The 15,832-nt window shown below is 46.0% G+C and overlaps 3 protein-coding genes and 1 pseudogene across 5 annotated transcripts; 3 read left to right on the top strand and 1 right to left on the bottom strand.

Moving 5' to 3' along the window:
- Positions 1-203: 203 nt before the first annotated feature.
- On the bottom strand, positions 204-4,387 carry LOC120671536. Of its 2 annotated transcripts, none has more exons than XM_039951903.1 (2): positions 2,922-4,387; positions 204-1,280 (listed from the first exon to the last, which is right to left on the bottom strand). In XM_039951903.1, exon 1 carries the CDS (start codon positions 4,015-4,017, stop codon positions 2,944-2,946), a length of 1,074 nt encoding a protein of 357 aa, XP_039807837.1. In that variant the 5' UTR covers positions 4,018-4,387; the 3' UTR covers positions 204-1,280; positions 2,922-2,943. The 2 variants fall into 2 exon arrangements, with proteins under 2 accessions (XP_039807837.1, XP_039807836.1); XM_039951902.1 differs by having other exon boundaries at positions 204-1,960; positions 2,922-4,386.
- Positions 4,388-4,544: 157 nt separating this feature from the next.
- On the top strand, positions 4,545-10,891 carry LOC120669447 (annotated as a pseudogene).
- An 82-nt stretch (positions 10,892-10,973) lies between these two features.
- On the top strand, positions 10,974-12,283 carry LOC120671534 (peptidyl-prolyl cis-trans isomerase FKBP13, chloroplastic-like). The gene is made up of 4 exons (XM_039951899.1): positions 10,974-11,409; positions 11,509-11,601; positions 11,757-11,817; positions 11,901-12,283. Exons 1-4 carry the CDS (start codon positions 11,077-11,079, stop codon positions 12,047-12,049), a joined length of 636 nt encoding a protein of 211 aa, XP_039807833.1. The 5' UTR covers positions 10,974-11,076; the 3' UTR covers positions 12,050-12,283.
- A 133-nt stretch (positions 12,284-12,416) lies between these two features.
- On the top strand, positions 12,417-15,601 carry LOC120671535 (endonuclease V-like). Of its 2 annotated transcripts, none has more exons than XR_005673669.1 (9): positions 12,417-12,545; positions 12,989-13,161; positions 13,261-13,528; positions 13,837-13,899; positions 14,241-14,280; positions 14,671-14,736; positions 14,857-14,973; positions 15,064-15,224; positions 15,303-15,601. XR_005673669.1 is itself a non-coding variant. In XM_039951900.1 (9 exons), exons 2-9 carry the CDS (start codon positions 13,088-13,090, stop codon positions 15,354-15,356), a joined length of 819 nt encoding a protein of 272 aa, XP_039807834.1. In that variant the 5' UTR covers positions 12,417-12,545; positions 12,989-13,087; the 3' UTR covers positions 15,357-15,601. The 2 variants fall into 2 exon arrangements, 1 of the variants encoding a protein (XP_039807834.1); XM_039951900.1 differs by having other exon boundaries at positions 14,671-14,744; positions 15,064-15,192.
- The last annotated feature ends 231 nt before the right edge of the window (positions 15,602-15,832 follow it).

The following is a 15,832-nucleotide window of genomic DNA, read 5'->3' as shown; positions in this document are numbered from 1 at the left end:
AATTAAGCGGCGCACTGTCTTTTTGGGTTTGTTTATTGCGGATTTCATCAAATTACAAAAAAAAACAGGAGTAATACAGGGTCGTACTATGTTGTGAGGCCATCCTCAACCCTCCATCTGGTATGGTTTTCATAACATTGATTACACTGCCACTTAGAATGTTTAATTTATGTGGCACTATAATAAATAAGAGAGTGAAAAAATGAAGAAAGTGAGATCCTGTTTGATTCATGGAACTTTTGCATAAGTCCCTAAGACCCTGTTTAGTTGTTTGGATTTTTCTGTAAGTCCCTAAGATTTATGGGACTTAAAAACCAAACAGGAGTAACTTTTTTGAGACTTTTTATGCTAGGGACTAAAACTAGAGAATACCCTCTTGAGGAGCTTTTTTGGAACTTTTAGCTTACATAAAGCCTACTATTCCATCCCCTACCCCGGTCCCCACCTCTTAAATGCATGCAGATTGGGGGTAATATGGTCTTTGTGCACTCATTTAATGACCTTCGGTCCCTGAAACCAAACAAGTAGGGACTAAAGTTTTTAGTCCATGGACTAAAATTAATCTAGGGACTTTTGAGAACCAAACACCACCTAAGACTTTAGCGGCTAAAGAACCAAACAGGTGAGATTTTTTGGGGCTAAAAAATGAGAAGTCTCTCTTGAGAAGCTTTTTGGGACTTTTAGCCTACAGCTTCCTATGATTAGTAGGGTACTTTATGCATGCATGCAAATTAGAGGTAGTAGGGTACTTTATGCACTTCATTTAATGACCTCTAATCCCTCTAGTCTCTACAACCAAATAGGTAGGGACTAAAAGTTTTAACCTAGGGACTAAAATTAGCTCAGAAACTTTTTATAACCAAACAGGGCCTGAGTCTCATGCAAGATCCAATTTCTACACAAGAACCTATGCACTAGACACTATCAAATTTCGCAATAGAAGAGATTAGTATCTTTATAATAAGTAAACAATAAATATGATTGGTTGATAGTAGAGAGAAATTGAGCAGGTCAACGACTCCATGTATGGCGATAGTGTCACTGCTAATCCAATCTCCAAGCTCGCCCGGCGGTGAGTCTTTTTTTTCCCAATCGCTGCCGGCTAAACCCATCCTGACTGCCTCGGAACACGATACACTTACGCCGGCTCCGGTTGCAATTGCACCTGCAGTCTCAGGGGAGAGAGAGCCCGCACTGGTTGCCCGTAGTCTTTCATCCTGAAACAACACAAGCTAATGCGTGCCCAGCACATGGTCACACGAATTTCTTACATTAAAATCCTGCAAGTGGATTTAGACCAAGCAGGGTAAACCACAATTAGAGATCAAACACCAGAAATTGTGAAACTATCATGAAAAGTACACTACTGTTCATCTTCCATCATGGTGAGTCTTGGAAACATTAGAACTACCACTAAGTGTCTTTCTTCGACTTATTGCTTTCCCTTTTCTCGATTAGAATAGAACGAACAGTATATGTAGTGTCATAACCCCATCTGTAGTAAAATCGGAAGGGGCTTGATCTACTCAAGACCAAACTGTACCACATCATCACAGACACAACTTAGGGCACCATATGATGTATGGGGAAAACAAACCATGGATCAACAATCCAAACAGAAAGTAAACAATGCTCGCTAAAGAAGCATGGCATATTTCAGTGCTTGCTTGAAGCAGCATAACTACATTATCTGAATACACCTGTTTTTATATGCCTAATATAGGACAAATAATGCCTTCAGAAACATATTGATTACCTATATACTAACTGAAAAGCTGAGCAAAGTGAGTCAAACAAATCAATGAAATTACTGAGTTAGATTGCTAACAGAATTATATAATACAGAAATAGCTCGTAAAAAATGCATAATACCAATTAAGGGCCTTCTCGATGAACCACTGCAACAAGGACTAGGGCACACTGGGATTTTTCTGCAGTACTTGGATGAATTGTGGAGTATCTGCTTCAATTAGTTACAGATTCCAGTAACACTAGTTTGCAGCTTAAAAATGTGAACACTAAATATTGGAATAAAGCAGAAAAGAGAAAGCAAGGTTCACAATACAATGTAATGAGATCCAAATGTCTACAGCTCATTAAGACATTTTTTGATCCATTGAAAACCTAGTTTTGTCTAGGAGGCATTTAAGGATCTCATCTGAAACTAATTACTGATAGGGTATGCACTGGAGACCAGAGGCTAACTGAAGAAAAATAACTACATCTTCGTTCTTCTGAACAGCAGTGACACTTTATAATAGCACAAACTAATTCTTATTTCTTGTATAACAGGAGGATATAGTGACACATCGCTGTAGTATTAAGCATTTCTAGAACCATCAGTTGCACTCTTGGCATAACCTTTATGTACAGTATGGTTGCCGCAACACTCTGTTTGACAACCATTCAGCATGCAGCATAGTCATAGCCATAGAAAACGGAACAACACAAATCTTAGAACTAGTGATGAAAGGTATTTGGCTATATTAAGATAGAATAGTACAGATCTCAAATTTGACATGTACAGATAGATCATTTATCAAAATTGGCTTTCCAGGCTGGGAGCATCATTGCGAGATTCAGAGAAGTTTTTGAATTTACCACAACAAAGACAGAAAACACATCCTATTGCCAAATTGGAAGGTAACTATTTCTTAGTATCCCACAATCTACATGTCAGAATCACCATCTTAGTTATTTTCCAACAAAAAGTATACAGTACAACCAGCTCGGTTTGCCATTCAGCAAATAACAGTGTAGTTCTAAGATGTTCCTATTTTACAATCTAAGATTGAGCAATCCAAGGGTGACTTCTGGCAAGCAACGAAAACATTGAAGGAATCAAAGAACCTTCCTAGTTCACAACAATTTAGTTACCCGTGTACTGTTACGGACCAAAAGAACAGGGGGTGGGAACAAACCTGGTCAAGAACCCCTATCCACTCAAATCCTTTGTTGTGACTCAATCACCAATGCATTGAGCATGATATGCAACACGGCGTCATACACCCCGCCATCATAATGCATTCCATCAGCCGTGCATTGCTGCCCGCACCCCTGTGTGAGCTTCCCCACATCAAGCAGTAGGAATGGGCCGCCATCACCACGAATGAGGCCCCTCTGATCGACCTCGAGGTCATAGGCGCGCAGCATGGTGCCGTTCATGTGTGCCCTCTTGGCGTCTGTGTTGAGCATGTGGTTCACTAGGTGCGGCAGCCCGAGCCAGAACATATGCGGCGGCGGCACTGGTAGCGGCGAGCGCAGCGACTTGGCGGCACCCGCGACGGACGCCAGCGCGTCGCCGTAGCTCGTGGCGTCCGTGAAGTGAAGCATGTGCCAGAGCCCGGATCCGAGGACGAGCACGTCGGGGACGCGCGGCGCGAGGCGCAGATCCTCGCGGAGCAGTCGCGTGAGGTTGCTCTCGAAGGGCGCCCAGACGAAGTCCACGGAGATGCCCCGAGCCGGCACCGCGGCGCGGTAGTCGCTGTGGCGGCGGAACAGCTCCGGTTCGGCGGCCGCCGCCGCGGCCGGGTCGAGCAGGAGGCGCAGCAGCGCGAGCACGAGCAGCCGCGCCTGCGAGTCCCCGGCCACCATCACCCAGGACCCGTTGAGCAGCAGCGACGCGTCGTCGCGCGACAGCCGCGCGAACCCGCAGGTGGACGCCAGCGAGGGCGGCCACGACCACGTCCGCGCCGTCCCACCTCCCAAGCCTTTAGCGGCGGCGGCGGCGGCGTCAGACCACGCCACGCGGTGCAGGAACGGGACGCAGGAGGACCCGGAGGAGGCGGCGGCGGCGGACGCGGCGCCGGGGCCGGGGAGGAAGAAGGAGGTGGCGAGGAGGTGGGGCACGGAGGGGAGGTAGGGGGAGAGGTGGACCCCGACGGCGAGCGAGACGAAGAGCGCGCCGGAGAAGAAGAGCACCTTGTTTCGGCTGAGGTGCCACCCCGCCAGCCCCATGGGCACGAACAGCACGACGCACGCCGCGACCACGCCCGCCTGCGCCGCGGCCGAAACCATCGACCGGCCCGACCGGGCGGCCGCCTGCGCTTCACCCCCGGGAGCGCGCGCGCGAGCGGCGAGGCGCCACCAGATCTGGGCCGCGGGGGGCGCGGGATCGCGGGCCGCACGGGATTGCGCAGGCAGGCAGGCGGGCGGGCGGCGTGGAGCAGAAGCGAGGGAGGTTAGAGGAGCGCCGCGGCCGCGTCGCGTCGCTCGGTGGGTTGGTGGGTGGTGGGGTTGGGGACGGAGATCGGGGCGGGTCGGCGGGATGGGAACAGCGGAACGGCAGAGCGGGTGGGGAGGGGGCGAGAGGGCGCACCGGCGCCTCGCCGCTTCGGGGCCGTCGGCGTCGGTGCGGGGGACGGGGGCGTGGCGCGCCGGGTCGGGTCGGTTGGTCCCCGCCTGTGTTGGTGCCTGGAAGGCTAGTAGACTACTTCAGATCGTCCCCAACCCAGATTTCCCCCACCAATCGTGAATTCGTGATTCGTTAAGCGCCGGGCCGTTGTCTCGCACCCTCGCGTGCTCGTCGCCGGGCCGAATGCGAAATGCGGCGCCGCGCGGCACCAGCGACGGCGACGAGGATCCCGGCGAGGAGGAGGAACGGCGCTAGGCTGAGACAGAGCCTCTCCGAGGTGGTGCTCTCGTGGTCTGTGGGCCAAATCTATAGATGGCCAAACAGGCGGCCCCGCACGGCCCATTTAGGCACGGCCCGCTTAGGCACGAATTAATTAACGGATCGTGCCGTGTCTGCTCACGAGCTGAACTGCCGGCCCAGGCACGGTTCGAAAGTGCTTTAGTTGTGTCGGGTCGGCCTGTTTGGCCCGACAGCCCGGCGGCCCGAAAGTGCTTTAATAGGGTTTGATAAAAGGTGGGCTGATATTTAAACGAGCCTATCGTGTTACCCATCGGCCTGATCGGGCCGTCTTTTTCGGGCCGTGCCTGGATGCGTCCAGCGGGCCGGCATTGAGGCCCAGACATGACCCGGCTATCGGGCCCATGCCTCCCGGAGCCCAATATCACCGGGTCCGGGCCTTGCTATAGCCAAATCCTCGACAAGGACCTGCTCCGCGACAAGGTGAGGAGCCCCTTCCTTGCTTGGTCGGCCGATCATTGCTGGGCACCTGGCGTGCGTGCGTAGCGGATGATCCGTGCGGATCTGATGAACTGCGTTTGGGGTTTTGCGCGTCAATGGGGATTCCTCCCCGTCCCTTGGGCCGTTTTAGGTATAGGCGGTGCCGCTTTCGCTCTGTTCGTTTAGTTTGTCAGCCAACCAACCAGCAGTACTGTTCTCTCATAACAAATTAGCACCAGCCACAGCCAAGTGAACACAAGTGTGCCCCCATTTTGCGGATGTGGAGAATTTGGTTTAGAATTTATTTTTTGAAAAAAGCCTACATAACTCCCCACCTATCGACAATCAACCCCCAAACATATAAAACTGGGTATTCCACATCCCAATTTTTCTAAAACCGGACAAATAACCCCTCAAGCGGTTTTGAACGGTGATTTTGTTTTTTTCTTTATTTCGAATGAATCACCGAAAAATTATAGTAAATCATAGAAAAATCATAAAATAGAAAATCTAATTCTGTTGGATTCAACATGAGCAGAAGTACATAGTGAACATATAATATGGTATATTTTAATACAATTTATACACAATGAACATATATTATGGTATATTTTAATACATTTTTGTTGTAGATTTTTTATCTATTCTTTTTTATAAATAATTGGAATAATTCATAACTGCAGTTTCTATAGTTCATTTATGGTGAAATTTTTATGGTGACCTAATTATTGTATGCTTGAACTATAGTAAAAATTTCATACTCATTGGATCATGTATTACATAGTTATAAATTTATTTAGTGTTTATGCTTGTTAAATATATAACTAAGTTACATATAATCCAATAAGTACGAAATTTTACTACTGCTCAAGCATACAATAATTAGACCACCATAAAAATTTCACCATGATCGAACTATAGAAACTGCAGTTATGAATTATTTCAATTAATTATAGAAAAGAATAGATAAAAATATATAGCAAAAAATTGTATTAAAATATATTATATGTTCACTGTATAGTTCTGCTCATGTGGAGTCCAACAAAATTTGATTTTCTATTTTATAATTTTTCTATAATTTACTATGATTTTTCCATGATTCATTCAAAATAAATAAAAAAGAAAAAAAAAGACAAAACCACTGTCCAAAACCACTCGGGGGGTTATTTGTCCGGTTTTGGAAAGGTTGGGGTGTGGAATATCCGGTTTAATAGGTTGGGGGGTTAAGTAATCGACTGCCGATAGGTGGGGGGTTATGTAGACTTTTTTGTTTTTCTTTTTAGCGCCAGCAGTGAATGATTTATGGATTATGCATTATCTGTTGTTTGAATTGCACCTAGGTTTGAGAGAGAACATCTAGGTCTAGGCCTTCTGGTGGGGTTTAGACAGTGCCACTGGCATAGCCTATAACTACCCTGCTATCTGAATGTTTACATTCCATTCACCTTATCTGCCTATGGTATTCATCAATTGGAGTCAAAATTTTTCTGTTGCATTATGAATAGAATGTTCTTATATTCTTTAGCAGATTTATTGATGAACTTAATTTCTTGATTGCACTCAAACTGCCTTATAAGTTTTATGGGCTGGTTTCTTGCAAACCCTTAGGGAAAAAAATCTGTGAATTCATGGAAGTGGAATGTTTTTACAGGTGTTGAAGATACCTGAGACATTTAGCACCGTGGAGCAGTACATGACAGCGTTCTTTGGGCCACTTTTAGAAGAGGTCAGGGATGATATGTGTTCAACCATGGAGGACATCTCTAATGCACCATATGTAGATCTGCTCTATGTTAATTCAATGAGGAAAAGGAAGGGATCATTCGAGATCAGTCTTAGCAGATGGACGGGAACATCTCATGGTTGTGGGATTCATAACTACAAGCCGAAAGCTGAAGATGTGCTATTGATTTCAGAAACAAGACCGGCAAATCAATATGATATTCTCAGACAGTCCAAATCATGTGTCATTGTGTGGGTCAGTAAGGTTAAGGGCAATAAGATGACAGTTAAGGCATCACGGTTGATGGAGACTGGAGCACAAGGAGATGAACGGCGACAAATGGGTGTTAATAAGTATGATAAGTTGTATTCTGAAGGTTTGGATGAGTCTTGGGATATGCTAGATCAAGAAGCAGTAGCTTCAAAATCTAGATACTCATCTGCCCACGACATTGTCCGAAAAGAACGAGCCAAAGCTGAAAAGTGCAGTGGACAGCATGGACAAAATGAGACAGAGACACACGAGTCATCAAGGCGATGGTCGTTTTGTGCCATATTCCTAACTAATATGGTAACATATGACCGTGTTTGGGTTGTGCTTCGAAGGGTTTTGACAATGGATTCAAATATCATCCATAGCATGTTGGGCAGAAACAATTATGTGAGTTTTTCAGTTACAATGTTAAGTCCCTTAACTAGTTTGCAGTGTACATGTTAGGTTGCATAGTTGTATCTGACTGGCAAAAGGATAGTATGCTTTCGATCATCACATATATTGCCTTTTCTTTTATATATCTGTTATGAGATGTGAATAAAGTTGATAAGAATTTCTAGTTTGTATTGTTTACGTAATGGAGCAAATATCTATCTATACTTTAGATACTTGCATAGTTTTGAACTATACTCCCTCCGTCCCAAAAAAAAACAAATCATTCTATGATTCAAAATTTATCCCAAAAACCATCTTACCCTTTTTTTTAGATCAAAGGAAGAATTGTATTATATCAAAGCTGAGTACATCATCAAGATACACGCAACACTCTCAAAGTACTCACGCACTAAGCAGCTCCAAATCTCAATCCCAAACCTGTGTAAAAAATCAAATAGAAGGCCACACAGGCATACGCTCAGCAAGCAGACTGAGAACAAGCGCCCAAAGAATGGCGACCAACATCCCTGTAGGTTGGAACGAGCACAATCTTCTTCTTCCTTCTTGCGTCTTTCTTCTTCCTCTTTCTGCCACCGATGAAGAAGAGAGACTGATCCCAATCTATCCGATCCAAGACTGATTGACATCAGTTTGGAGGACAGACTTATTCTCACAAGCCCTTCACCGTGATTGGATCTAACCACGGCAAAACGGAGAAGTGGCCGGAGAAAATTATTCCACGATGACGGCACCATCCCCGCCTCGATGACGCCATCCGGAAACCTAATTCTCCATGTCGTCGCTCCAAGCAAGTTGCCGACACCGTAGATGCCGCCACCTCCATCATCGGAGCCGCCATGGAGAGACCGAAGCCACCCTATCTCTTCACTGTTGCCGGAGAGGAGAAGGAGGAAACAAATCTCCCATACCACGAAACGCGGCATGGAGAAACCCTAACCCTAATTTAAACTTGAGCTATAAAAAACTATTAAAAAAATGGATCCCCACTCCCTCCAGCCTCCGGTGTGATGCCAGAGGTGGGAAAGGAGGGGGACCAAACGGTGGAGGAGGCGAGATCCGGTGGTGGGCAGGAGGGGGCGCCGCCCGTGTCGCCCTCGGGGCGACGCGGGGGCAGAGACTCGGGGACGAGCTAACTGTCCATCTTACCCTATTTAGAAAGTGCATGTGCATGCAAAAATTAATTTGTGCCAAAAATAGATAATAAATGGGGGCAAACATGGTCATTTTCCTTTCTTATTAATTTGTCCTAAAATTTTTAGGATGACTTGTTTTTTTGGGACGAAGGGAGTACGTATGCTGCTCACAAACTTGTATTTATTCTTTTCATTTAATTAACATCCCGATGTTACTGATATGTGCCTTTAGGAGCTTCATAAATGATTCCAAGAATGTCACACACTACCTCAAATTATTTGAAATGACTAATGAAATCAAACCCTATCTTTTTTTTTCACTTCCGAGCAATTAGTCTAATTAACTGTTTATTGCAATTGTGGATTGGAATTGATCCTCCCTATAATTACGCTACCACAATATGCATCCTCGCCTTCATTGACATTGCCGACTTTTTTATTAAGTAGTTTCAACTTCATATGGCACAGAATGAATGTGCTGCATGCCTTGTTCAGACAATCCCACAGTTGTGTGTCGTTCGTTGTCTGCTTTGTTTACATATTTGTTTATGGAACTCCTATGTTGTTGTCTTTTGTTCATTGAACTCTGAAGTTTTCAAATGGTGCTCCAGGCTCCTGGACATTGTAAATACTGCAGCAATAATTCATTTGATGAAATCAAGGGCGATCTATGCAACTTTAAGCTGAATGACTCACAGCTTGATGCAGTAGCAAGTTGCATTTTGGCAAGTGAATGCAGTCACAGATCTTCTGTTGGGTTAGTTTGGGGCCCACCAGGCACAGGTAAAACTACAATAGTTGTTGATGCTACAAATGCTTCTGACAAAGGAACAAAGAAGTGAAGAACTCTTGCATGCGCTCCAACTAACATGGCTGTCCTGCAAGTAGCTTCTCGTCTTCTTGAGCTGATTGGGGACTTCTCTTCAAGACAACAATATTCATTAGGCGACATCATTTTATTTGGTAACAAGGACCGTTTGCAAATTGGCAAGTTCTTGACAAAAATATATTAGGATGATCGTGTCCAGAAGTTGTTGAGCTGCTTCAACCGAAAAAATGGGTGGAAGTATTGCGTGGGTTCTTTCATAACATTCCTAATTAATTGCATTTCTCGGTACAAAATGTCTGTAGATATACAGCAAGGACGCAGCAATGCATGCAACCTTACCTTTAAGAAGTATTTTACAAGTAGATGATGTCTCTGATGAGATTCTTTTTACAATCTTCAAGCCTGCTGATGAACTTCCTGATTCTTCTAGTAGTCATGATGACCTGATAGATGACGCCGCTGATGATCTTCATGAATGTGATATTTCTTCAGATAGCCCTTTGGACATTAAAAATCTTTGCATAAAAACTCTTATGGCTCTTTCGAAGATGCAGCTTCCTTGTAAAGACAATGAGCTTTCAATCCGGGACTTATGTTTGAAACATGCTAAGCTTATATTTTGCACTGCTTCTAGTTCATTTGAGTTGTTCAGACTACAAAGCGTGAAGCCTATAAGCATCTTAGTTATTGATGAGGCAGCTCAGCTAAAAGAATGTGAATCACTGGTTCCTCTATTGCTCCATGGGATAGAACATGTTTTATTAATTGGGGATGAAAACCAGCTATCATCATTGGTAAAGAGCAAGGTATAAATTTGTTATGAGATTATTTTGAACATCATGTTCTCTTTTTATCATCCGCATGTTCTGTTACCAGTAATCATTTTTAGATTTCTATAGTTGTTCATACAGCCTCGCTATGACTTGCTAGATTGCTAAAGATGCTGACTTTGGACGAAGCCTCTATCAGAGACTGTGCAATTGTTTAGAGCAAGCACTTGCTGGGAGTGCAATATAGAATGCACCCTTGCATCAGCAAATTTCCAAACGCCAACTTTTATGATCATCGGATTTCAGATGGTCCCATTGTAAAGCAGGAAACCTATGTCAAGAGTTATCTCCCTGGTCCTATTTTTGGTGCTTATTCGTTCATTCATATTGAAAATGACATGGAGATGCTTGATAGCCTTGGTCAGAGTTCCAAGAATATGGCTGAGGTTGCTGGAGCGGCCAGACTTGCAAAAGGTAAGTTTCAAGGCATCAGCCTTCACATAACATGCTGTAAGAACTAAGTACTAACATGTCTGGAATTGTATTATGCATATGCTACTTGTAGTATATGAAATTGTCCTGAAAAAAATTGCAGGTGGATCCTGGGAAAAAGGAAATAGGAATAATGGTGATTCCCTGCCAGGTCGAACGGTAGCCCAGTGGATAATTAGGGGGCCCATCCTCCAATGCTCCTGAGCCCACCACCGTATATGGGGCGAGACGGCCTTGGGCTTTGTCCATCCGTCAAGGAGGAATCAGGCCCGGAGCTCAGCACGGATACAGCCCAAACCATCACCCACCATGAGAATTGACGAACCCGCCTCGCCTTATCCACTGGAGAAGGGGAGCAACGGCACCGTGCCAGCAACCATCGGGCAGCCATGGGTGCTCCGTCCACCTCCACGTCGCCGCTGTCCCACCTCCTCCTCAGCCTCCCGAAGCCCGGCGCCGCGAGGCACCCCCGCGCTTCTCCCGCGGCGCCGTGCCCGGACGACGCCCGGAGCTCCGGCGCCGGCCTCGTCCTCCGCCGGCGCGAGGCCGCGGCCGCGGTGGTGTCCGCCGCCGTGCTCTCCCGCTTCCTGCTCCCCCTCCCCGCGGTGGCGGAGGCCGCGGACGGCGGGGAGTGCCCGCTCGAGGTGGCGCCGTCCGGGCTCGCCTTCTGCGACCGCGTCGTCGGCACCGGCGCCGCCGCCCAGCAGGGCCAGCTCATCCGGGTCAGTGCCGTTCGCCTTCAGGGCTTCATGCCATGCGTTCGTACGCCATCGATCCATGAGCTGATAATCTCTGCTGCTCCGATGATCGTGCCCGTGCAGGCGCACTACACGGGGATGCTGGAGGACGGCACGGTGTTCGACAGCAGCTACAAGCGCGGGAGGCCGCTCATCTTCCGCGTCGGCGTCGGAGAGGTGATGCCGCCACGCTTGGTCATCGTCAGAGCCGAACTGTCACCTGCATGATTAGTCCGCACTCTGCAGTAGGATCTGCAGTTCATCACGGTGTCTCTCCCCTGGATTTAACTTAACAATCCTGATGAGATGAGAATGCTGTTTCGTTTCTTCAGGTGATCAAAGGATGGGATCAGGGCATAGTAGGCGGCGAGGGGATCCCGCCGATGCTCGCAGGTTCCTGCTGAACCCAGCAAACTGAACTTTGGTTTTCTCTGAACAAACTGAATAATCGGATCGATGACTGCGCGTCTGTTCAGGGGGCAAGCGGATGCTGAAGCTGCCGCCGGCGCTGGCCTACGGCGAGAAGGGGGCGGGGTGCAGAGGATGGGAGCCCACCTCCTGCGTCATCCCGCCCAACTCCACGCTCCTCTTCGACGTCGAGTACGTCGGCAGAGCCGTCAGCTGAGCTCTCTCTGGTACTCAGTGTGCTTTGCTGGCTGGCTGGCTGGGATCGTGTCAAGAGCCACATGCACTGATGCACGACTCCGTTTTTTTTTCTTTTGTGTGTGCTTGGTATATACTGGTAGTACACATGGTGATGACTCGCCGCCGGTAGAATTATGGACATGATGAAATGTGAGACCAGAATGGACATGATGCGTTCGTGCTTGAATATTTTTCTTGGTTTGGAGCTGTGCAATTTGAGCCCATCTCCACACAAGCTGGACGTCGAGTACTGCTGGCCCAGATCGTGAATTGCCTTTTTTTTGGGCCAGATCATGAATTCGCACGGACGCTCTGTGGGCTGTTAATGTGTCTTCCAGCCCAGCCCAGTAGCTACATCGTCTCGTGGCCCCCTCGGTCCAAAGAGAAGGCGGCACGACGGCCGACGGGAGTTCGTCGCTCCCCAAGGCTCCGGCGGCAAGCGAGGAGGGGAAGCTCGGCCGCCGACGCCGCATCAGGTAGGAATCGCGCCGCCTTCCTCTCCACATGTTACTCCGCCTCCTTCTTTCCTCGATTACGCCGCATCGGGATCTCGCCTCATTAACCTCCATGGACGAGCCTCCGAGCGTTAGTACAGCTCGCGTCTGGACGAGGCCCTGGGGGCGGGGGACCAAGCAAAGACCTGGGCTTATGTTCTTCGTGGGGCTATAATTCTGGGAGGATTGATTTGATTTGAAAAAAAAAATAATCAGGGAGGTATTTTCGGTTTTTCGACATTTGGAGCGCCACTTTTTGTGTCAAAAAACCAGCGCTTGATTCCGTGCTGTGTGGCTACAGGCGCCCCCTAGTCACTGCATTCGGAGCCCGCCAAAACGCTATTGATTCTTTTAACATCAACCCGCAAGCTTAAGATACCTATTGCTGAATATCCCAATTCCACATTTTTCTTAATTTGATGCAGGAGACGGCTAGATTTGTCAGTTTTTGCCATCCTCCCTGGAAGGTACAGATACAGAGCTACCGTACAAGAATTTGCAGTCTTGCAAGGAGTAGCATAGGAATGGATGATGGCCAAGGATACCAAGAAGAAGGAGATGACCGTGATTTGGTGCTGCAGAAACAAGAATGGATCAAGTATGCCTTTAGTCCCCTTCCACCACCTCTTTTTTCATCACCTCTTCAGTCTGTCAGGAGGAGTGACTCATATCTCTTGTTGGTTGTTTGGTCCTTTAGAACACAGGACATGCTCAAGAGTAAGCTTATTCTTGAAGATGATTTTGTTTGGAGTTTACCCTCAGTTGGCTCAAGTTCAGGTGAAGATGCAAGGGGCAAACTGAAGTATATTGGTGGGACTGACATTAGCTTCTTAAAGGAGGACCCATCCACAGCATGTGCCGCGGTGGTAGTCCTGGATGCCGATACTTTAGAAGTTGTCCATGAAGAGTTTGATGTTGTTCGACTGCAAGTGCCATATATTCCTGGATTTCTTTCATTCAGAGAGGTAACTGAAGTTCTGTCTTTTTGACATTTCAATCAATATGCAAGTTGTTCTCATTGTTCCCTGTTGCTAACAGTCTGTTCCTCTTGCGACTTGCCTCTAGAGCCAGGGGATTCTAGTATGATCAGTCCAAAAGTCAGCTATCGTATAACCTGAGACAGTTGCTTTGCTCGTCATTCAAAATTTCTATCTTCTGTGTTTGCTAACAAAGATGTCTAGGATCTGTCCATTATACTTTAATGTTACTGTCAATTGTCAAAATGTACCAACATGCATACTGAATAAGTAAACAAGGCTGTCTATCGTTACAGGCTCCAATTCTTCTTGGACTCTTGGATAAGGTGAAGATCAATGCACGTCATTTCTACCCTCAGGTAAATATTCTTTTTGTTACTTGGAAGACGAAATTTGCCTGTGTACTTCAGTTGGAAGTGATATCACCACTTTCCAGAATGGTCAGGTGATCAGGAGCCATAGGAAATAGGCCATATTTCTTTCTCCAGTAAATAGGATACTGACTACTGCAGTTATACGTTTGAAGAATTCTAGTGTTCAAGTAATTGTGTTTTCACGAGTGTTAATCATTGTAGTTTATGAGATGTCTTTTATAATTATGTTAAGACATTGTAGCATGTTCTTAACATATTGAGAATTGTTATATTAATCATCTCTATTTGCCACTGCTTTTCTAAGGTTTACCATTCTGCCCTGGCAGTTGCTCATGTTTGATGGAAATGGATTGCTCCATCCGCGAGGTAAAGCACATTAACGAGTTGTTTGTAATGATAGATTCATTTTCACACTACTAGTTTCAAGTAGCAAGTTTAATATTTTAGTTTATCATGTTGGTATTTCATACATGTATGATAAGATTATACTAAAATCATCTATACCGCATACATCTCGCTATTGGATTTTAATGTTCTTACAAGATGTGGATAATCACATCTGCTATGTGATCCCATTTTCTATTCTGCTAACAAACTCTTTTAGTAGCCATGTGAACCCTCGTCAATAAGTTTTCGTGAAATGGAGCATTTTTGTTGTTGTTGTGCATATAATGTTATTAGCTACAAACTACATGAGTGTAAAATCAATATTATCTATGCTTATATTCTGAACCCTCTGTCTTATATTTTCTGCAGGTTTTGGTTTAGCTTGTCATCTTGGTGTGCTTGCAGACCTTCCAACCATTGGAGTTGGAAAAAAATGTAGGTTGGTTCGCTGATGTTGCCTGTTGCAAGTTTTCCCTCAATTCAATCCACATTATGTAGCTATCGATAACCCCTCCTTTAGGGGAGGACTGAGTCTAGATGTGTTGATTGCACCAGCTGCATCATGTGGATGGCCTTAACCAATCAAAAGTCAGAAGACGGCTTCTGTTGGAAGAAGACTGCAATAACGAACTAATTTTGTTGACTGGAGAGTCTGGGACAACATGGGGCGCGGTATGAGATTCTGCATCAGCATCTATAATCAATAGCATGCTGTTCATTGCATAGCTAAGCTGGTGTAATGGAACTGTGAGTTTGTGCCAGGCGATGCTTTCCAGCCCTGGTTCGTCAAAACCAGTCTACATATCAACTGGGCATCGTGTTTCGCTTGATTCAGCAACTGCCATAGTGAAGATGTGTTGTAAATACTGTGTTCCTGAGCCAACGCATCAGGTAGAAAGGATTGGGCCTTACTGCTGAAGAAAGTATGCCTTAAACATGTGAATGCTTGTTTTTTCTCTCTCTCTCTCTGGGTAAGTAACAAATTGCCTTTTCTTCTGTAGGCTGATATAAGATCAAAGGTGTTTCTGCAGAAGCTCCGAAAACCAGAGCAGTAACAAGACTTGGCAGTTGGCACATCTGGAGCCGGCTCATTTTGCTCGCTGAGTTGAATTTTCAGAATGAGATGTGCTTGTCACTGCAACATGAAACGATTCCTGTACACCCGACATGATTGATGGATTGTCATTTGTGACATGATTTCTGCTCATTTCAGAATGAAGTGTGTCTTACATGAAACGATTTCTGTACATCTTGCTTTAACTAGTATGAGTGCTAATAAGTGCTAAAGTTGAGTGCTAAACTTTAGCGCATCCAAACAGGTCTGGCATGATTGTAACTTGCGAGGTTACCGTACGGTTTGCAATCTGTTTGGTCTCTGGCCACACTCCCACAGAAGCAAAGCGATTTGTTCTACACTGTCGAAGTCTATAAACTGCTCTTCGTCGAAGGCATAATCACAGATAAATAATCGGAGATGTCCCCAAAACTTTTCTAGTACCGTGATGCCGCAGCCGATTGTGCGAAAAGCTGC

Source organism: Panicum virgatum, chromosome 4N (genome assembly GCF_016808335.1).
Source record: "Panicum virgatum strain AP13 chromosome 4N, P.virgatum_v5, whole genome shotgun sequence".
NCBI lineage: Eukaryota > Viridiplantae > Streptophyta > Magnoliopsida > Poales > Poaceae > Panicum > Panicum virgatum.
The sequence above is the reverse complement of the archived record's forward strand: the minus strand, read 5'-3'. Positions and strand labels throughout refer to the sequence as shown.